Here is an 18613-nt window from a genome sequence, read left to right as displayed (position 1 = left end):
AAAATTAACCTAACAAGAAAAGCATAGCCATAAACATCTTCATATATCCACTATTCATCATGAATTTACAACTATAACAACACCTATATACAGCTGAAATGGCACTGGGCAAGCTTTGGTTGATCGAAGTCGTAGAATCAGAGCTCAAGTTATAATTAATAACCACCGACATAACAGCATAGAGAAGATTACATCAGGATTGGATAAAACAACAAAATGAAGTGTATATAACATTTGGTTACAACATTTGCTCATCAAACAGTTGTGGAGCACCAACTTCTGAATTTCCTTCCAACATCTTTATCACTTTTCTAATAGATGGCCTTAGAGTTGGGTTAGGACAAAGGCACCACAATCCAACCATTGCCATTCTCTCGAACCTGTTAAAATCGTTCACAACTTCAACATCATGGCTCACAATGTCTCTTAAATTCCCTTCTTTAGCCCAATACAGAACCCAATCTATAAGTATCATGTCATCACCACCTTCACTTCCATCTTCAATTTGATGCAACTCAATGTGCCTTCTGCAAAATAGGATTTCTAGCAACATGACGCCAAAACTGTAGACATCCACTTTTGCAGTGACAGGTGCATTTTTGAGCCATTCTGGTGCCAAATATCCCATTGTCCCTCTTACACTTGTGCTCGTTTTAGTCCCGTCTTTCATTAGTAACTTTGCCAGTCCAAAATCTGCAATTTTTGCAGTGTAATTTGAGTCAAGAAGAACATTTTGTGGCTTTATGTCACAGTGGATGATCTGGGGGTCACACTCTTCATGCAGGTACAACAAGCCTCTAGCAATTTCAAGAACAAATTTGGCTCTACGCTCCCAACTGGGTTTATCTTCGTCCTTAAAAAGAAAATTGGACAGTGCCCCATTTCTCATCATCTCATAAACAAGAAGACGATGATTCTTCCCATTGCAGAAACCCAACAGCCTCACAAGATTCTTATGATGAGTCATACCAATTACTTGGACTTCATTAACAAATTCTTTCTCACCTTTTTCCTCTACCTGTTCCAGTTTTTTCACAGCAACCTCAACCTGTTCACCCTCCAAGCTCAAAACCCCACTATAGACCGAACCAAAGGCTCCATGGCCAAGCATGTTCCTGAACCCGTTTGTTGCTTCTCTCAACTCTTGGAACGAAAATGCCTTTAGGTTGATGTCCACAGGCTTTGGCTTTGGGGGTGCCTCTTTCTGCATGAGATGGCGAAATGTTGGGTGATGATATATAGCAATAGTTGCAAACACAATAGCAAGTAAGGAGCATGCTGAGAGGGCTATTAGCAAACTGACTCGAGAAGGTGAATCATCATTTTCATTGTTTTTGTGAGCCTGAGGAACTTTAATCAGTGCTACACTATTGCTAGTTGCAGGAATGCTTATTCTGGCTGTTGCAATAGGTGTCCTTTTCTTATAACAAACCGAGTTAATCAGAACACCAGCCATACAGAAACAATCATCCATCACTTCCTTCTTGCAACTGTCCAAATCAGAGGAATCTAATCTTTGCAGATCAAAGAATTCATCGTTTGGTATGTCAGAATCTTGAATTTCTACCACTGTATAGTCTGATGCAGAGGAATTTGCAGAACACAAATCCATGGCCACACTGGGATAGCACCCTTTAGAGGGAACACTTGGATCAAAGGGTGTGTATCCAGGCAAACATGTGCAATTGACTGTAGTGTTGTCAGGTGAAGTGCAAAGGCCATAGACCCCACAAATGGCATTTACTGTACAAGGCTGTGTTATGGCCTCCCATATAACTCTCCACGCATGGTTTCCACTTTCTTTAAGGTAAATCAGCTGTTGAAAATTTCCAAGATAGTTGATCACTGCTCTATGATAGTAATCTTCAACTGGGTTTGGCACTTCCGTGGCTGTGGTCATGTTATATATGTTGTGTGTGCCATTGACAGCATATAGAAATGTTGTTATGTTGTTGAAGATAAGTCTCACACTTGTGTTATCTTTTGTGGAAGTGTACCAATATGAAGGACCCTCGAACCGAAAAGCAGTGAGAATAATGTTGCCATCAGGTTGAATCTCCAACTTGTATTGCCCGGTTGAGTAGTCTTGTGTTCCATTGGCATTGGAATAGAGTGCCTGACCCATATTCAAAGTTTGGCCCGGTAGAATAGTGTTTGTTGGAGAATCAAAACTTTGCCAGATGATGTTTGAAAGAGAGTTCATCAAGATGAAATTCCCATCATCATGCATCATAGCAGCAGTTGCATGTGTACCATTGTAGATTGGAAATGAAGCCTTGTTCGGATGTTGCAGCATAAATTGACCACTCAATGTAAGAGTGATGGATGAGCCAATTTGAGCTGGATCATCACGGTTTGCAGACCAAACCAGTGTTTTCTGTGGAATCTTATCAAACCAAATTCCAACAAGATAGTGACCAGTACCAAGAGGGTAGAACCCAAAAGCAAAATCACCAGAGAGCGATCGCCATGATGAATTAGTGCCAGCAACAAGGCTAGAGCCTAATTCAATCGAATTGTTGGTGCTTCTTTGAGCTCCAGAGTAGAAGGAGAGCAGAGAAAGAGCCACAAAATAACCAAGGAATTTAGTGGTTACATCCATTCTTTGGCAGAGAAGAAAGATCACAGGATATGGCTAATGTGGTAGAAGTTGAAGTTCATTTTGTACTTGTTTCACATGCATTGTGATCATCATGGTTGGGGAAGAGTCTTGCAAGTGGGCCAGTTCTTGAAGGAAAAATTCAGATAGGCTCAACTGTGCGCAATCCCCTTCAGTACGTAACAATGTGAAATCTTTGATTGAAACAACCCAAAAAAACAACAAAAGTTGTATAAGGTGCTACTGAAAGACGTAAATTATTGTTCCAAGTCCCATACATAGGAAACTTACTGGCTAATATAATAAGCCTAGTCCAACTTTCCCATCTTAAGTCAAAATACAATGCACAGGTGTCATAATTCCTTGATTATTTAACCATTTGTTCATCGCTAATACTGACTCGAGAGGTAGGTGACGCCAAAGTCACAAACAATTTTTTACGCTGTTAACTTTTAAATTGTATAAATTTATTTACCTAGCTACCTTATGTATAAATTTAACTTTTATTTAAAAAGGTATTGTAAGAATCATGGAGGTTTTTAATATTACGTCATAACAATTAATTCGAAAGGTCGGATAGTTTAAAAAAGATATGTAAATAGTTTTATTACATCTCTAAACATATGATATTAGCTTTTGTCTCTTAAATGTGTGCTAAAACGTACAATATTTAAAATTATATGAATTAATAATACTAAATATTATAATCTTTTATAAAAATTCAGATTTAGAAATCCCTTTTTTTTATTTTTCTGCTTTTGACTAAAGATGTCATGTATAAACCAGTCGTCTAGCAGACAGCAGATGAGTTACGGAGCATGACCGGAAGTTGACTTATGTTTTTCACTCAATTTTTATGGAAAGTAGGCAGCATTTTTGTTCATTCTCTCCTATTTTAGAGTTTTTTACATTAATAAAATAAAAAAAAATAAATATTACATGTATATACCAAATTAAAAAGTTTTATAAAAATATCTTAATTTACATTATACAAAAGTTTATTAAAATTAATTTTATTATTATCATAATTATACGTATTACATAAGTCAATTTAAATTGATTCTAACAAGATAACGTAAAAATCAATAGTTGGCAACATGCGATACTCCAATCATCCACGGTAAAGTAGTAAAGGACCCATTAACTTGATCATGGCTTGGAATGCCTCAAGCTTCTCTTTCCATTTGTCCTAGTTAGCTTCTTCCCAACCTTTCTAGAGTAGAGTTGTTCGAGCAACAGAACCACAGCTAACAACGCCTTTCAATTGAATCTCAGGACCCTCTTTTCTTCACTATCTTCCAAAACCACCGCCAACAATGAATTTGACAATACCACAGTCGCAACTAACCCCTTAGACACACTCTAAGGACTATTCATATGCAATTCTTTTCAATATTACATATTGTTTGTCAATATTTTTTTAAACGTTATTTTTACGTTTTACTGTAAATCGACTTATATAATACGTATAACTATGAAAGTAATAAAGTTGATTTTAATTGAATTCTGTATAATTTAAATTAGAATATTTTTGTAAATTTTTTTAATTTAATGTATACATATCATATTCGATTCTTTTTATTTTATTAATGTAAAAAAACTCCTTATTTTATTTGTATTTATTGCTCATCCTTTTTTAAAATAAAAAGTGATTCAAAGGCTTTGTGTTAGGCGGGTCCTTTTCGTGTTGGCGGGGCTGAAAGTACTATCGGCTCTTCTAATGGATGATGATGATGATTATGATTAAAAATGTAAAATATTTTTTATCAGTCCTGAAAATAGAAAACAGACAAAACTAAAATTAAGAAAAGAACAAAATATTGGAATTTTCTTGATCATTTTTTCTTACATATTGCTTGTCTAGATGGTGTGAAGTGGCTTCCATTGTTAGTTTTAAGTAATTGTGATTTTCAAGACAAAAAAAAAAGAAGTAAATGTGGTTTTCTAAAACATTGTGGTTTGATGATTCATTTAAAATAAATAAATAAAACTATCTATTTAATTTGTTTTCCAATCAAAATTTACTTTTAATCATTCAATAGTTTTTCTTTATATTTAAATTCATACAATAATTTATCACATTTATATCACTTTTAAGTTTTAATTGTTGTAAAATTCATAAAGAGTTAATAATATATTTAGATAAGTTTATTTGAGAAAATATTTTTTTGATAATTTTATGAGAAATATTTTACAAATTAAATGATAATTTTTTAAAAAAATATATCATCTAAACATTTGTGTGATATAGATTTATTTTTAAAATAAAAGAATAATTTGAATACATTGACGATATAGCTATTTTTACACTATTATCCAATAATAGATTCTCTTATTGGCAAAATTTATTTTTTATAATAATAATTAATATAAAAATAATATCTACAATATATTTTAATTGATTGATAATGTAAAAATCTTTACATTAATAGTACATTAAAATTAAACTCAATAAAAAATTGTGAATTTAATATCAACAAAGTTACATTTATTTTATAAAGAACTATATGTAGTTAAATTTTCTATAACTAAAAAAAGGCATATGATGTAGTTTGTCTTAAGTTTAGGAGATAACAATATAATTTATTTTGGGTAAAAGAAATTTTTAAAAAATGTCATTCTTAAGTACAAATAATTTTAAAAAATAAATCGATTATATCATTTAAATAAACTTAATTTTAATTAAATTTATTTTGAAAATATCATTCTTAAGTACAAATAATTTTTTTATAACATTAATGTTTTCAACATCAAATTTTTCAAAAGCTACTCATAATGACACCCGTGAATAATCTCTTTGATCAATTAATTAAAAGAAAAATATTTGAAAATATTTGAATCCCTTTCGATATACATTATCATGGAAATACAAAATATTTGGAATCGAAACGATCAAAATAGTCATTTGAAAATGAAAGTCTTCACAGTTTTAAAAGATATCATATGGAGCACTTTGGACATTTTTTAATTCTCATAGAATTCCAAGTATTCAAATAATTTAACATAGTAGAGGGAAAATGAAAATAAACTAGTTTCCCTTAATTTCACTTAATTTTTTGTTCAAGAACATGCTTACACTTTAAAATATTGAAAGAACAATAAAAGTGTAAGTTTTTATTGTACTTTTCATCTTGTTTTGATTCATGAATAATGCTTGGCTATTGGTTTGGTTAATTAGATGAACATGCTTGTATAAATTAGAGCTATTAGCATTATTCAAAGCAATGGACTACTTTCGAAAAAGTTAGCAGGCCTCAGCTCAAATCCACCATGAATTGCTGGCATTGCTGGAAAATCTTCTTGATAAGGAATGTGATGGATCCCAATTGTGTGCCATAGCACTATGTCTGTATTCTCAATCTCTCTGTTCCTGCGTGAATCACGATCATCCACTTGATCAAATTAGAAATCGGTAATGCAGTTCAATCCACGAGTTAACTGAAAAAAAGTAACTATATGAAAGTACACACACTTCAAACCTTTTCTTGTAAGTGAAAATAATGGAATTAGACAACATGGTATTTTAATGCGTACAGACAATCTTTCATTAATTTCTTTTTACCTCGTAATTATCATTTTCATAAGCATAAATACTATTCACGGTTTTTATTTTTGTTTTTCTTACCTAAGATTAAGAATGAATTAATAAAAAAATTGTGACTAATTGAGCCATTGTTTTTTATAGAAGTATGTTTAAATAAAATAAAATAAAAGGGTCTAATTAAGCATGCAGAAAAAAATATGAATTTTGAGTAATTTTTAATTAAAACAAAATTTAAATTTTATCACACTAATATGAAACTATTGCATTAAAATATTCTCTTGTGTAGTTTACCTCTGGCTCCAGACGGCTAAGCCATCATCTCCACGGCTCCTGTCAGCATAGAACCCTGCAGCCCATCTCTCTGACTTGTTATAGGGAGTGACCCACAACTGATACTTTGTGTAAGAAGCTCTTCTTTGAGGGAAATCATCATCAGACAAGAGAGAAGTAACCGGTTGTGCACTGATCAGCCGGTAGCCCACTTGATTCCCCAGCTTAGTCCTTCTGTTGGGGTTGACTATTAAAAGATCAGCTGGCTCCAAGCCGAGCCGAATTCTACCCTCGGCTTCCCTCTTTGCAATTTCTCTGACAACTGTCCAGTAACTCTTCCTTGGTGTTCCAAAGCCAGTTGCCGTTTTCTTCTGTATCTTGGCATTGATGAAGGAGTTGCTGTTATCATCGATGTCAAGGTCAAGATAGTAGGTTATATAGTGATCATGATAATTAGCTATTGTATTTTCTGCCACCAAGGTTCCAAACACACTTTCTTTTATCTGACCGTTCTCTGTGTAGGGTACTGCTTTCATCTCCATTATGCCTGTCAGATCCACCTATGCATGATTAAATAAACTATTTTAGGGAAAGTGTCATTTTTGTTTGACTTAAACTAGACAAATGTATATATCAAAAATATCATATGTTATCGTAAAGCGTAGTCATTCTTTTGTAATTGAATAATAACAAATTATAACAGAACAACCGATAAGAACCAAAATAATATAACTTGTGTCATACATCTTTGACATTAGTTATAAAATTCATCAAGAGGGGTGGAAGTATGGGTAATGCTAATTTTCCAAATTCCCAAGTATACGCACTATGGCAGAGATCATTTAAGAAAAGGTATTTTAAAATTGATTGATCCACACTGAAACTAAAATTGAGTTCTATTTCCTTCCCTAATTCAACCAATTGCATGAGCTCCTATAAGATAGAATGCCCTATTATGAATCTACTCAGAAAACTTGGTAGAAGAATCTTACCCCAACTTTTATACTGCCACTTCTCAGAAATTCCCAATCAAGAACATAATCGTAGTTGCCCACAGTAGCAACCATTCTGACCACCAAAGTAATTTCAGGCTCTCCATTTCTTATCTACAGAAAAACAGCAAAGTGTGTTCACAGCAAAACAGAAATTCCAAATACTTAAAAACAGAAGTGAAAACAAAGTCTAAAAACTTACCATTTTGATGGGGTTGTTGATTTCCATGTGCCTCCAAGCTACATTGCCGGAATGCCTCTCAAAAATGCAAATAGCACTGGGTACTTGTTGCACTTCTCCATTAGGTCCAGCCATATAGCCATCCATATACTCTGCATTGCCCGGGCAATCAAGCCTCAGTTGCAAGCTATCAGCTGCACGTCCAAAACCAAATTCTCCAGCATCCATGAAAGTCCTGAAATACCATTCATTTGTAGGATCCATGTAAGGAACAAATGTCTCAGATACATGACCCCTATATAGCACTCTTCTATACTTTTGCTTTTTGGCATCAAATATAGAAGCAGTTGATATGATCATTCCTGCCCTAGCATTGAACCCAACATGGAAAACCCAATTAGCCCATTTGACTACATGGTCTTTGATGGTGAACCCAATATCTGATACATTACAGGAAGCAGAAATTTTAGGCCTGCTGCTACTTGAAGATTGAAAATCTGTCCCTTCAGCTTTAGGCAAAGGGGCCCTGTACCTGTCATTATACATAATAATTTGCATTGAATCAACATCAACTAGCACTGTGATTCCCTCAATAGGCCTTGCCCACACATTTACTGATCCTCCCCTATAAAAGCATACCACTTTGAGGGCTCTCCTTGTGATTTGTTCTCCATACCAACCAATGGTAAATGGTACACAAGAAACTGCAGACAAATTCAAGCCCCTTTTGGCTATTGACTCTTTGAATTTGGGATATTTAAGTGGCAATTTGCTGGCTTGAAAAAGCTCACGGAATGTCAAAGGAGGGTATCCATGACCTGTGTAGATTTTATCCGATACAATGGACCCTCTTGTTAAGTCCACTACAAGCTCGTGTGTCTCACCCTTGGCTCGAACAACTACCTTGGCTTGGCGAAGAATAATAGACTCGTCCTTTGTATTTGAATTTAGCCACTTTAGGACATCCTTTTTGTCTGGTTCCTCCACATCCACAAAATGATAGGTCAGATTAGGAATAACACCAAGGTAAGATCCTTGAACTATGTCCCTTGTTTTGTTGATTTCAGAAGGTGAGAGAGGGTCTAAAGGGTGAGGCAAACTATTAATGGAGCTGAATCTCAGAAAAAAGGCTAGAACTACACATTGAGCAAACATCGGTGCTGTTTTCTCAAACGTTGATGTGATCATGTTTTCCATAAAACTGTTGACGTTGGGATATATAGTACGATAAGACCTCCATGTTGCATTTATAGAACCAATTTTGTGTCATATGGAAACGAAGAATTCTGAAGTGTATCCTAATTTATTCCAAGGGGATTCCATTACTTTAAAAGGAATGTTAGCAGCACATCTTTTTCCTCACGTTCTTTATTGTTGAGGTGGACATGATTTATGTTGAGGTTATTGATTTAATCTTCATTATTAAAGAAAAAAGACTTTATTTTAGAGCAGGGAGCAGCACAAGTTTGAATTTCAGCAATATCTGTATATATGTTCTTTCCTTGCATTCACAGAAAGAATAATTGATTAATTTGATTGCTTTACCTCTTCAGTGAAACAAAAGAGATGTGATCACTCGCGTGCTTATCGTTGACGACATATGTTGCTCTTTCTTAATGAACCACGTGAAATTTGAGTTTTAACTTCTAAGAATGATTAATACTTGAGCAAGCAGTAAATTACTCGCTTTCTCTGATAAGGTAAGATTATGCATCATTGCTTTAAGAATGACTTGATAATTTGGAACATTATAAACAATTATTTTAATATCCGTAACATTCTTATAATTTTTAGTCCAATTGATATCTTACTGACTTTATTCAATGGAATACTTAATTGGTTTTTCAAAGATATAACGAACTTCAAGTTGGTTCTCCGAAAATTTTAAATGTAGTTTGGTCCTTCATAGTGTTATTTACCTTTTATATAATTCAATACAAGAAATATTACCATAATCATTGACATCAAATAAAAAATTAAGTACTTAGTCTATGTAAGAGTAAATACTTATCAAATTAATGTGCAGAGATATCTTTCCATTTTAAACAGAGAGACAATTGACATATAAATATTTAGATGAACAATTTAAGTATTTAATTTAATAAAAGAAATCTTACCCGAATCATTGACATCAAATAAAAAATTTGAATAGAAATTCCCGCAGAAATCTTATTTACATTATTCTCAAACCAAAATAATGGAATTTTGACATGTGGTTACAGGTGGGAAATATATCACGTCATGACAGATAGCCGGCTAAACAAACACATGAAGCTTTGACTTTCAAATTGTCGAGGATAATAATATTCAAAGTTCAATTAGTGGATGCTCTAAACTAAAACCATTTCTTTGAATTACGAGAATTGAGATGGATTGTTGTTGTTCATAGTTTGTTTGTATTACGAGATATGCTTTTCATTACTGTTTCTTTAAAGCAAAACACACTAAAATAAACATATAATATAGTGTAGACCGTATTTAAAGATAATCAAGAGCAAGTTGTACGTTTGATATCATTTCATACATACATAACAACACCGGATTGATCTTAAAGCAAATGAGAGAGAAAGAGAAAAATGACCGGATAAAAAGAAAGTAAAAATTGAACAGAAACTTCTCTTTTTTGGACTTAGGTGGCAGCCCAAATCCACTAGATACCTTTTTTTCTAAGTTGGGCCTAGAAAAAGAGAGATCTTTATTCGTGGACAAAAAGAGTTATATTCTTCTTATGCATGTTGATTAAAATAGATATTTTTATAATTTATTTTAATACTTTTTTCCTGTTATATTAATGTTGTCTTAAATGTTATTATATTTCTTTTTCTTCTTATCTCCCGTCTTGGTGATAAAAAAAATTGTATTGTGAGTGAGTTATTTGTAATATCTAAAATAGTGGGAGTGACACTACTACGGAAGCACAGGCAGAGTTTTTGTCGAGATGTGATGGAGAATCTGGGGCTAAACTACAAAGGTGAGATTAGGGAGATGTGAAAGTTGAAACTTTGCTAACATCATCTCACTTGGAGTAACAGAAGCCTTGACTCCTAAACGACACCTGCTACTCGACAACTGCCCCAATCCCCAATATACGACACCCAATCTATTCATTTTCCTTCCACTTCGCTCCTCCCAACACAAGCCAAGAAGCTCCACCACTGTTTCCATTCATTTTCAAATTCCCTATAGCCTATTTTTGTCTTCCAATAATAAAATATATTGTTTTATAAAAAGTATATATCATTATATATACTCGTACTATGAGACAGAGAGGGAAAAACAAATTTACGAATAAAAAATATAATCAAAATAGAAATAAAAAGTAAAAGTGTTATACAGTTTTTTTATATATACACATAATACTATTTAACTTTTATATATACTTTTTCCGTCAAATTTATATATTTCATGTTATAATTCTCTTTGAAATGCACAACACAAACTTGTGAAAGTGGAGGGTGGAGCTTCATGGGGTGGAGTCGTGAACCGAACCCTGTAAGGAAGGTTCACAGGCACAGCACACTCCATAGCTCTTGTTTTGACTTCTCATTCAGACAACAAAACCCCGACACATATTCCTACCAACTCTCATCGTACAACTATTATTGCAAACCGCCAATAAAATACAACCACTACCGTACAATATCAAAATTTTCAAACTCCTTCCTCCTTTTCATTATTATGAACAAAGAAAGTCCAACCCATTTTTCTACAAAAAGATTCCATTCTCAAATTTTAAATCAAATTACAAAGATCAACGTTGTCGTTTCATTTTCAACGCTTTTCCAATCTTGCTCTACTATTTCCCACCATAGCAAATATTACCAACGCGCAGTTCAGAGTTCGCCGTTTCGACCACGCTCCCTTCTTCCCAAGCAATTGCCGTTGCCCCCTCCAAACCCCCAAAAATAAACATATACTGCACGCCGTTTCATACCCCGCCTTGCACGTCGTCGTTTTTTTATTCTTTTACTTCAACCCTCTAAGCTCCGAACTCTATAACCTAGTTAGCGTCCACTGTTGACATTCAATGCAACCAACCGCACGAGTGAACTTGAAAATTGAAATTCAGGATCAAAAACGAATTAATGTCTACTTAATAATACTAATACATTCAAATATACTCATATGTACTGAGGGCAAAGAAAAAAAAGAAAAAAATGGCAGTGGTAATTGTGGGCGTTGATTGCGGTGTATTTAGAATTAAAATTAGAAACGCTGAGAAACTGAAACGTGACGTCTTCTCATGTGAGGGGAAACAATGGAAATGAGGCCACCGAGTGGGGGCCTCATCTTTGACCTATAAACCATTTCGTCGTAAGGTCTTCTGTAGAACTTCACATACGGCAAGAAACATTCCCGGGACCTTTCTACCCTGCCGGAAGCGTGACTCTCTCGCCGGAAGAACGTCGCCGGCGATTGAAGGAAAGAGGTCCGAGGTGGAGCCGTCACGCGCTGCGGCAGCGGCGTAGAGGGGAAGAGGCCCTTTCTGGTGGCTGGGGGGCCGCGGGGGGTCCTTGCGACGGGCGATGCGAAGGAGAGGGAGCGCGCGTTGAGGGGCGAGATGAGTGCGGGTGAGGGGCTCGTGGGTCCCACTTTAGATGCTGACGTGTCGGTTAGACTCAGGTACCAGGGCTTCAACGAGTCCAAATGATGCGATACGGTGAAGGAGAAGCGCGATGAGGAGCACGCACCCATCTTCACCGTTGGTTTCACGCTTGAGCTCTCGAATCGAAGGGACGAGGCTCGAGGGTACGCCGCGAAGTCGTTGAAGTCCAGCGATTCTTCGAAATCCAACGATGATACCACCGTCGTCCACGCTGACAGCTCAACGAACGGGCGAACACCCTGCATTGCATCGTATAATCAACACACCAAACATCATTAATTACTCTTTTAATTCAAGGCTATAAGAAATTAACAAATATTTCTTAAAATTCTAAAATTTAACGTTAGTAATATATTCAATTTTGTTACATCATCCTATTTTAATAAAAAAATTAATACTTATAAATTTTAATTATGTGTCAGTTTAAAAAAAACCGTCAATCTAATTACAATTAATCTGCGTTATTTCTTTGTGCAAAGATTTGTTTGCTTTTTTAGGAATTATATTAAATTAAATTGAATGGTACTACTACAAACAAGTCGTGTACGTCTTTTTCAATTCTTAGCCAAAACAATAGTGTACCCAGGTCGTACCCTATAATCTAACCCCAGACAAATAAAGTAGGTTTTCAATTTCAATACGATATGACACTTGAGCTATATATATACTATATGGTTAGTGGTTACATTTGAATTTATGATGATCTTGAACAGTAACGGGACAAATTGTAATTGGATTTTGAAAGGAAGTGCTTTTTGTGCATGGGAATTTTTTTTTTTTAATTATATGGACTAGGTTTGGATGTGGTATAAGCATGGTGATGAGGGTGGACCACCTAAAAACAAGGGCGAGTGGTCCTTGGTCAAACAAAGGAACATGCATTGATGCGATGATATGATGATGCTAGAAAGGGTGCAGTGTATATCCAACGCACAGCAGAGCGAGACCAAACTAGAATGTGGTCTAACTGTTGGAGTTTAACTGGCACTGGCTGAACAGTACATGGTAGACTACCAAAATTAGGTAGGTAAAGATTTTGAATTGTGTTTACCTTCCATAAGTAAGCGAAAAGCGATGGAGGGTCTATGACAAACGCTTTGCATAACCGGCCTGGGTAGTACTCGGCCACAATTTTCAGTGCTGCTAGCAACCAGTTCATAAAAGCAGATGCTGACCTGTAAAAGCCTGTAACCAAGCAGGTAGCAACCCCGTTAATTATTCCATATTTCCCAAATATATATTCAGTCTTGAAATTTGCTCGTGCTTCACTAGTTTAATTTGGGTAATTAAGTTTGAAAATGTGATGATAATATATAAAATTCGGCTGAGTAAAAAAGGTAAAGGGTACTGTCAAAAGCTAAAAAGGAGAATCATGGGTTGTTCCTCTGAAGCCTTGTGCTGCTGCAATAGCATAATTTAAGGAAGCATTAAAGATTGAAATGGACCAATTCTGATAGAGAATATCAATAATGACTCCAATTCCCAATAATGCCCTTTCTAACATGGCCATTAATTGAAGCCTATATAGTCTGTGACATCTCAGGGGCACTCCGGACACTTTCTGTGAGCCCCTCAGGCCCTGCCGGTGATCCTAACAGAGTTCCATATCCCTGCCCTCTCATTTATTGTTCTGATCCCTCAATCTTTTCTGTTTCATTCTGATTTCGTTTACTCCTTTTACTTGTTTTGTTTTTGTATCAATAATATGCTAGCATGTTCTTTCAAATGGCATTATGGATATTTGAGTAACGCAGCCAGGTGCACTTACTTGCATCGAAAAGCATCACAAATTGTTCTACGTTTTTTGGCATGGTCGAAATGGCCACCTCTAGTGTAAAGGCCAGCAAACGAGTGAACCTTCAGGATTATAAACAAAAATAAATAAATAAATACGCAAAAACATGGTTCCTCTTGGCAAATGAAAAAAAAAATCTGTTATAATAGCAGAAACGAAATTCTCAAAGGGTTGCAAAATTTCTCCTCTCTTACATTTTCTGGGAATGCAACTTCTGATAGTCTTGTTTCAACCGGAAAATCTGTCGCCACCCCAATTCAAATCAGAACTTTTATGTTAACGCACGAAATAAAATATTAAAAATAATGATAAAAAAAAGTGCACAAGCCCGAAGTCAGAAAAATCTAAAAAAGGGTAATAAAATTACCATAACAGGTCTGGATTCCTCGTCATGACCAGCCACATAAGCCAACCCATCAGCCAGTTCAGCAGAGAAATCATCTGCTATCAAATGATCTGTTTTCAAAACCCCAAAAAAAAAAAAAAATTCCCATCAATGAAAATCAGTAATTACATATCATAATTTCAATAAAAATAAGAAAAACCAAAAATAAAATAAAAGCATTATTTTTTCTTTTGAGTGTGTGGTTTCGGGGTATGGTCGGGGAAAGAAAAAGGGAGAGGCCTAATGATTACTAGGGAGGGGGGTGCGTTTTACTTTTAACGTTTCATTCAAAGGGAAGGGAAAAGCAAGATTCTTTGGCGAGAGAAAACAAAAAGAGAAGTCGGCGTGGTTGCAGGTTTCACAACGGGTAAAAGCTTTTGCAAGGAAAAAAAAAACTAAGGGAATGAAGTGAGAGCCAGGAGAAGAAGAAGAAGAAGAATTAGTGGAATATACCATTGATAACACTCTCTCTCCAAGAAAGACAAGCCTTGAGTTGCTTCGCAGCCTTCTTTACATTATCCCCTTTTGTTTTCAGAAACCGCTTCACACAAGCATAGTTGCAAAACTTCTCCTACACACGAGAACAAACAAAGCCACAAAATTTGTTATCTTTCAAATAGATGAAAAAAAAAGTGAACACTTAACACTACTTAACCTGTGACTATTTACTCACTGTGCTGAAACAACAGTGTTAACTAACCAAAGGTGCAGAGAAAAACCTGCTTGACAGTGAGAGGGGTTTGTTTTCTGAGGAGCTCAAGAACAGCTTCAACTCTGGCTGTCTCCTTGTGATCTCCCAGCTCAGTTTTCTTCCCCATTTCGAGAATGAAACACAAACTTAGAAGGTGATGCGTTCGCAATAATTACCAAATCTCGAACAAGCTAGCTAGAGAACAGAACAGAACGACTATTATTCCAAACTTCTGCTTCACGCAACCATTAATAAAAGGGAAGCCTTATTGTTGCTGAACTAAGAGGAAAGAGAGAACGTTGAAGGGAGTGAATGTAATGTGAGGGAGGAACTTGGAGTCTTTATTTATAGCGAAACGACGGCACATAACGCCGTTACGTAGCGAGGTAAAACTAAAAGGCACATGTATGAGGAAGGCTTTTTGAAAACGTCAACACTTGTTACGCTTGAGACTCCACAGTGTTTTTTGGGTCAATGTCCCAAAATGGGTCCCCCACTCACCACCGCAATGATGTCCCCGACAGGGATTCGTAACGGAAAACGCTGACTTTGCGTTATTAAACTCCTTACTCTTTCTTTCAATTTTGTTAATTCCATAACAATTTCCTTTTGCCCTTTTAACTTAGCCAAGGATGTGCCCAAAGTTGAAACAGTAATTACGAACAAAAATGTGTGCTAGAGACAAGGTCAAATTAGCTTACGTGCAGATTTAATATTTTTGGATGAGATTTAGAAAAATAAATAAAAGTTATAGATCATTAACAGAAATCAAACGCACGTCTTCTACGTTTGTGTAATTCAATTTACCAAATTGACCCGAATTTCGTAGCTTCGTTTGGTCTTTTCAATTCTTTTTTTTAAAGCTTGGCATTTTCTTCTTACCATTCCTTACGCCATTTTTATTTAACGAAAAAAAGGTTTTAAATTGTATACTCGGGTATTTTAATTTTAATAAATGTGTAGGGGTAAATTAATAAAAATATATGTAAATAAAATTATTATTATTATTATTATCTCACTGCATACTAATGTTAAGTGTTCCTAGAGTATTGATTTAAGAAATAAATTTGAAAATTATTATTTGACAAAAATATTACATTAATAATAACAAAATCATCAATATTTATATTAACTAAGTAATCAAAATTGATAAAATATATTAAATGCTTCTTAACTATATCTTGACACTCAATGACTAAAACAGTACTCTTTATTGCATAAACTGGTTCTGCCCCACCGCACCAATTTTCTTTAATATTGTGTATTGTTGTAGTAAGAAGTTTTATTTATGTTACTGAAACAATATATAGATTACTTACCAGCGACCTCATAACAAATCGAGAATCTAATATGTACCATAAAAGGATTGATATAATTTTCATTTAAGAATAATTAAATTATTGATATAAATATTGTAATATTTTCTAACAACATGACATACTATATTAATATAAAAAAGTTGATATAAATGCATTATTTATTTCAAATTTTAATGTCACGCATCGTATTTAGATATAGACCAGTTACACGCACATGCATACATGTATAATAATCATTTAATTTTTGGTAAAAAAATACTAATAAAAGTAATTATATCGTTTAATATTTTTGTTTGTAACATATGACATGTTTTTAGTGATAAATATAACTTTGGTGCCATATTTGTCGGTCCTTTTTATCTTCTTGTTTCGGGTTGAGAAATTATTTAACAGAGGGAGATGCATATATTCCTTTCCCCGTGTAGCAGCGGCAAAGTGGCATTGAATTTTCATAGTGACAGTTCAATAATGATGTGGGTGAGACCGGGAGTGTGCTGTGTACAGCGCAGGTAAGAAGGGAAAGGCTGCAGTGATGGATTAGGCTGAATAGGAGTGGAACTGTTGAAGAGTAATTACATGAACAAGTACATTATCATTTTTTTGGAAAATGGGATGATAGGGAAAGAAATAAGGGTAACTGAGTAACAGAGTAAGAGGCCAAAACAATACCCAGGCACGTGAACGGATATTGCGGGATAAGTAAACGTATGATTAGCATATGTAAAGTGTTACAGAGAAAGAAGTGGATGATTTTGTTTGTACTAACTTCCTTACTCATTGAAAATAATAGAGCTACTAACATTTTTTCCCTATCTACCTATCAATCTAGCTATGTATCAGCTATAGATAGCTTCCTTGTGATTTTGTGAACTGTGGTTGGTTCGTTCCTTTGCGTGTGTGAAAGAGTCGTGTATAGTGTTGTTGTTGGCTTAGAAGTAGAAAACGGTGAATCCCACTTTTCTGCTCTCAGATTGTTCTTATTGCATGGAGGGTTAAAGAGAATATTCATTTACCATCACCACCCTCTGTTTAGATTTGATAGGAGATTCTCCTCTTCTTTTTAACTTCTTCGTACAACTACGTTGGTAACTCTTTTATCTTACCCTTTCTTTATCCATGCACTCAACTTTGGATACTTGTGTGAATCATTTGAGTGTTACATGTGTACATTATTTGTTCAATGATTATTGTCGAATATAAGAATCTAAGTTTGTTTCCATCAATCCGTTACTCATCTATCGATGTCATGTATGCATCAACAATGAACTAGAGAAAACATGAAGTCTACATTTTACTAGTTTCTAGTCGGAAAAAAATCCAGCCTAAGTGATTTATTCAAATCAATTCTCTTTCAAGTTGGTATGCAATTAAGGAAAAAGATTATCTATTAATATCAATTAATTGCATTTTCAGATGATATCATGGCAAGCTAATTTTTAAAACCCTAATTCATCGTGATTTGAAGCACATGCAATAATTAACAAATCCAGTTTAAATTAACTGACAAATTACGAAACAAATTAATTCGTATAAGCTCGCTAGATCCACTACCCACCCACACCAAAAAAAGGAAAATGAAAGAAAGAAAATAAAAGAAAAAGCCTGCTTACTGACTCGGGAGGAGGAGAATGTTTGGCGAGGTGGGTAAGTAAGCAAAAGGAGGAGTAATTTGCTTCTTCTAATGAATGACAATCATAGGTTTTTACTTTTTGCATCATGAATGACAAAGAAGTACGAACGAGGAAGTTTGTATGAATGGATGCAAAATAATGCATGAAATAAATTAATTGGCGCAATAAATCACTCGTCCTCAATCCTCATGCACACCTTATACTATTTATTAAACACACACTGTGGTTGGGTGACAAATGCTTGTGAAAACAGTGTTGGCAGACACACACGGAGAACATTGTGTTCAACACACAAAATTAACTTAGTTCCATAAGTCAAAACCTTGATACTTGTTTTCCCATGCTATTTAATAAAGAAACTCACATAGTAAATGATACACTAAATAAGTCCCATGCTCATAGAAGTTCAAGCTCCGTTGTCCTTACGGCGGTGACCCACCAAAGAGAAAGAAATTAAGAGAGAGAAATGGATGCCCAGGACATTCTCTACACGTCAAATTTTAAAAAATGCATACTATTGCCATATCTTTTCTCTCTCTCTCTCTCTCTCTTGTTAAATAAGCGGGTTTTTAAATTATATTTGTTTATGTATCTATCAAC

General features: G+C 34.8%; 2 protein-coding genes across 2 annotated transcripts; both read right to left on the bottom strand.

Moving 5' to 3' along the window:
- Positions 1-238: 238 nt before the first annotated feature.
- Positions 239-8774, bottom strand: LOC113871840 (G-type lectin S-receptor-like serine/threonine-protein kinase LECRK4). The gene is made up of 7 exons (XM_027508936.1): positions 7608-8774; positions 7406-7519; positions 6435-6973; positions 5823-5969; positions 2752-2769; positions 1078-2525; positions 239-975 (listed from the first exon to the last, which is right to left on the bottom strand). The coding sequence occupies exons 1-7, from the start codon at positions 8772-8774 to the stop codon at positions 239-241; spliced, it is 4170 nt and encodes a 1389-aa protein (XP_027364737.1).
- A 2470-nt stretch (positions 8775-11244) lies between these two features.
- LOC113873252 lies at positions 11245-15379 on the bottom strand. Its single transcript, XM_027511301.1, has 7 exons — positions 15092-15379; positions 14826-14943; positions 14355-14443; positions 14182-14228; positions 13961-14049; positions 13244-13377; positions 11245-12431 (listed from the first exon to the last, which is right to left on the bottom strand). The coding sequence occupies exons 1-7, from the start codon at positions 15188-15190 to the stop codon at positions 11793-11795; spliced, it is 1215 nt and encodes a 404-aa protein (XP_027367102.1). The 5' UTR covers positions 15191-15379; the 3' UTR covers positions 11245-11792.
- Positions 15380-18613: the final 3234 nt, after the last annotated feature.

Source organism: Abrus precatorius, unplaced genomic scaffold (assembly GCF_003935025.1).
Source record: "Abrus precatorius isolate BTA unplaced genomic scaffold, Abrus_2018 Scaffold7, whole genome shotgun sequence".
NCBI lineage: Eukaryota > Viridiplantae > Streptophyta > Magnoliopsida > Fabales > Fabaceae > Abrus > Abrus precatorius.
The sequence above is the reverse complement of the archived record's forward strand: the minus strand, read 5'-3'. Positions and strand labels throughout refer to the sequence as shown.

Excerpts from the sequence above, each read along its gene's own strand:
- LOC113871840 (XM_027508936.1), bottom strand. The coding sequence starts at position 8,774 with ATGATCACATCAACGTTTGAGAAAACAGCACCGATGTTTGCTCAATGT. Across the intron at positions 6,974-7,405 it reads GTGGCAGTATAAAAGTTGGG|GTGGATCTGACAGGCATAAT; the intron begins GTAAGATTCTTC and ends AATCATGCATAG. Across the intron at positions 976-1,077 it reads AGCCTTTGGTTCGGTCTATA|TAATTGGTATGACTCATCAT; the intron begins GTGGGGTTTTGA and ends ATGAAGTCCAAG.
- LOC113873252 (XM_027511301.1), bottom strand. The coding sequence starts at position 15,190 with ATGGGGAAGAAAACTGAGCTGGGAGATCACAAGGAGACAGCCAGAGTT. Across the intron at positions 14,444-14,825 it reads GAGAGAGAGTGTTATCAATG|ATCATTTGATAGCAGATGAT; the intron begins GTATATTCCACT and ends TTTTGAAAACAG. Across the intron at positions 12,432-13,243 it reads TTTTCGCTTACTTATGGAAG|GGTGTTCGCCCGTTCGTTGA; the intron begins GTAAACACAATT and ends GATGCAATGCAG.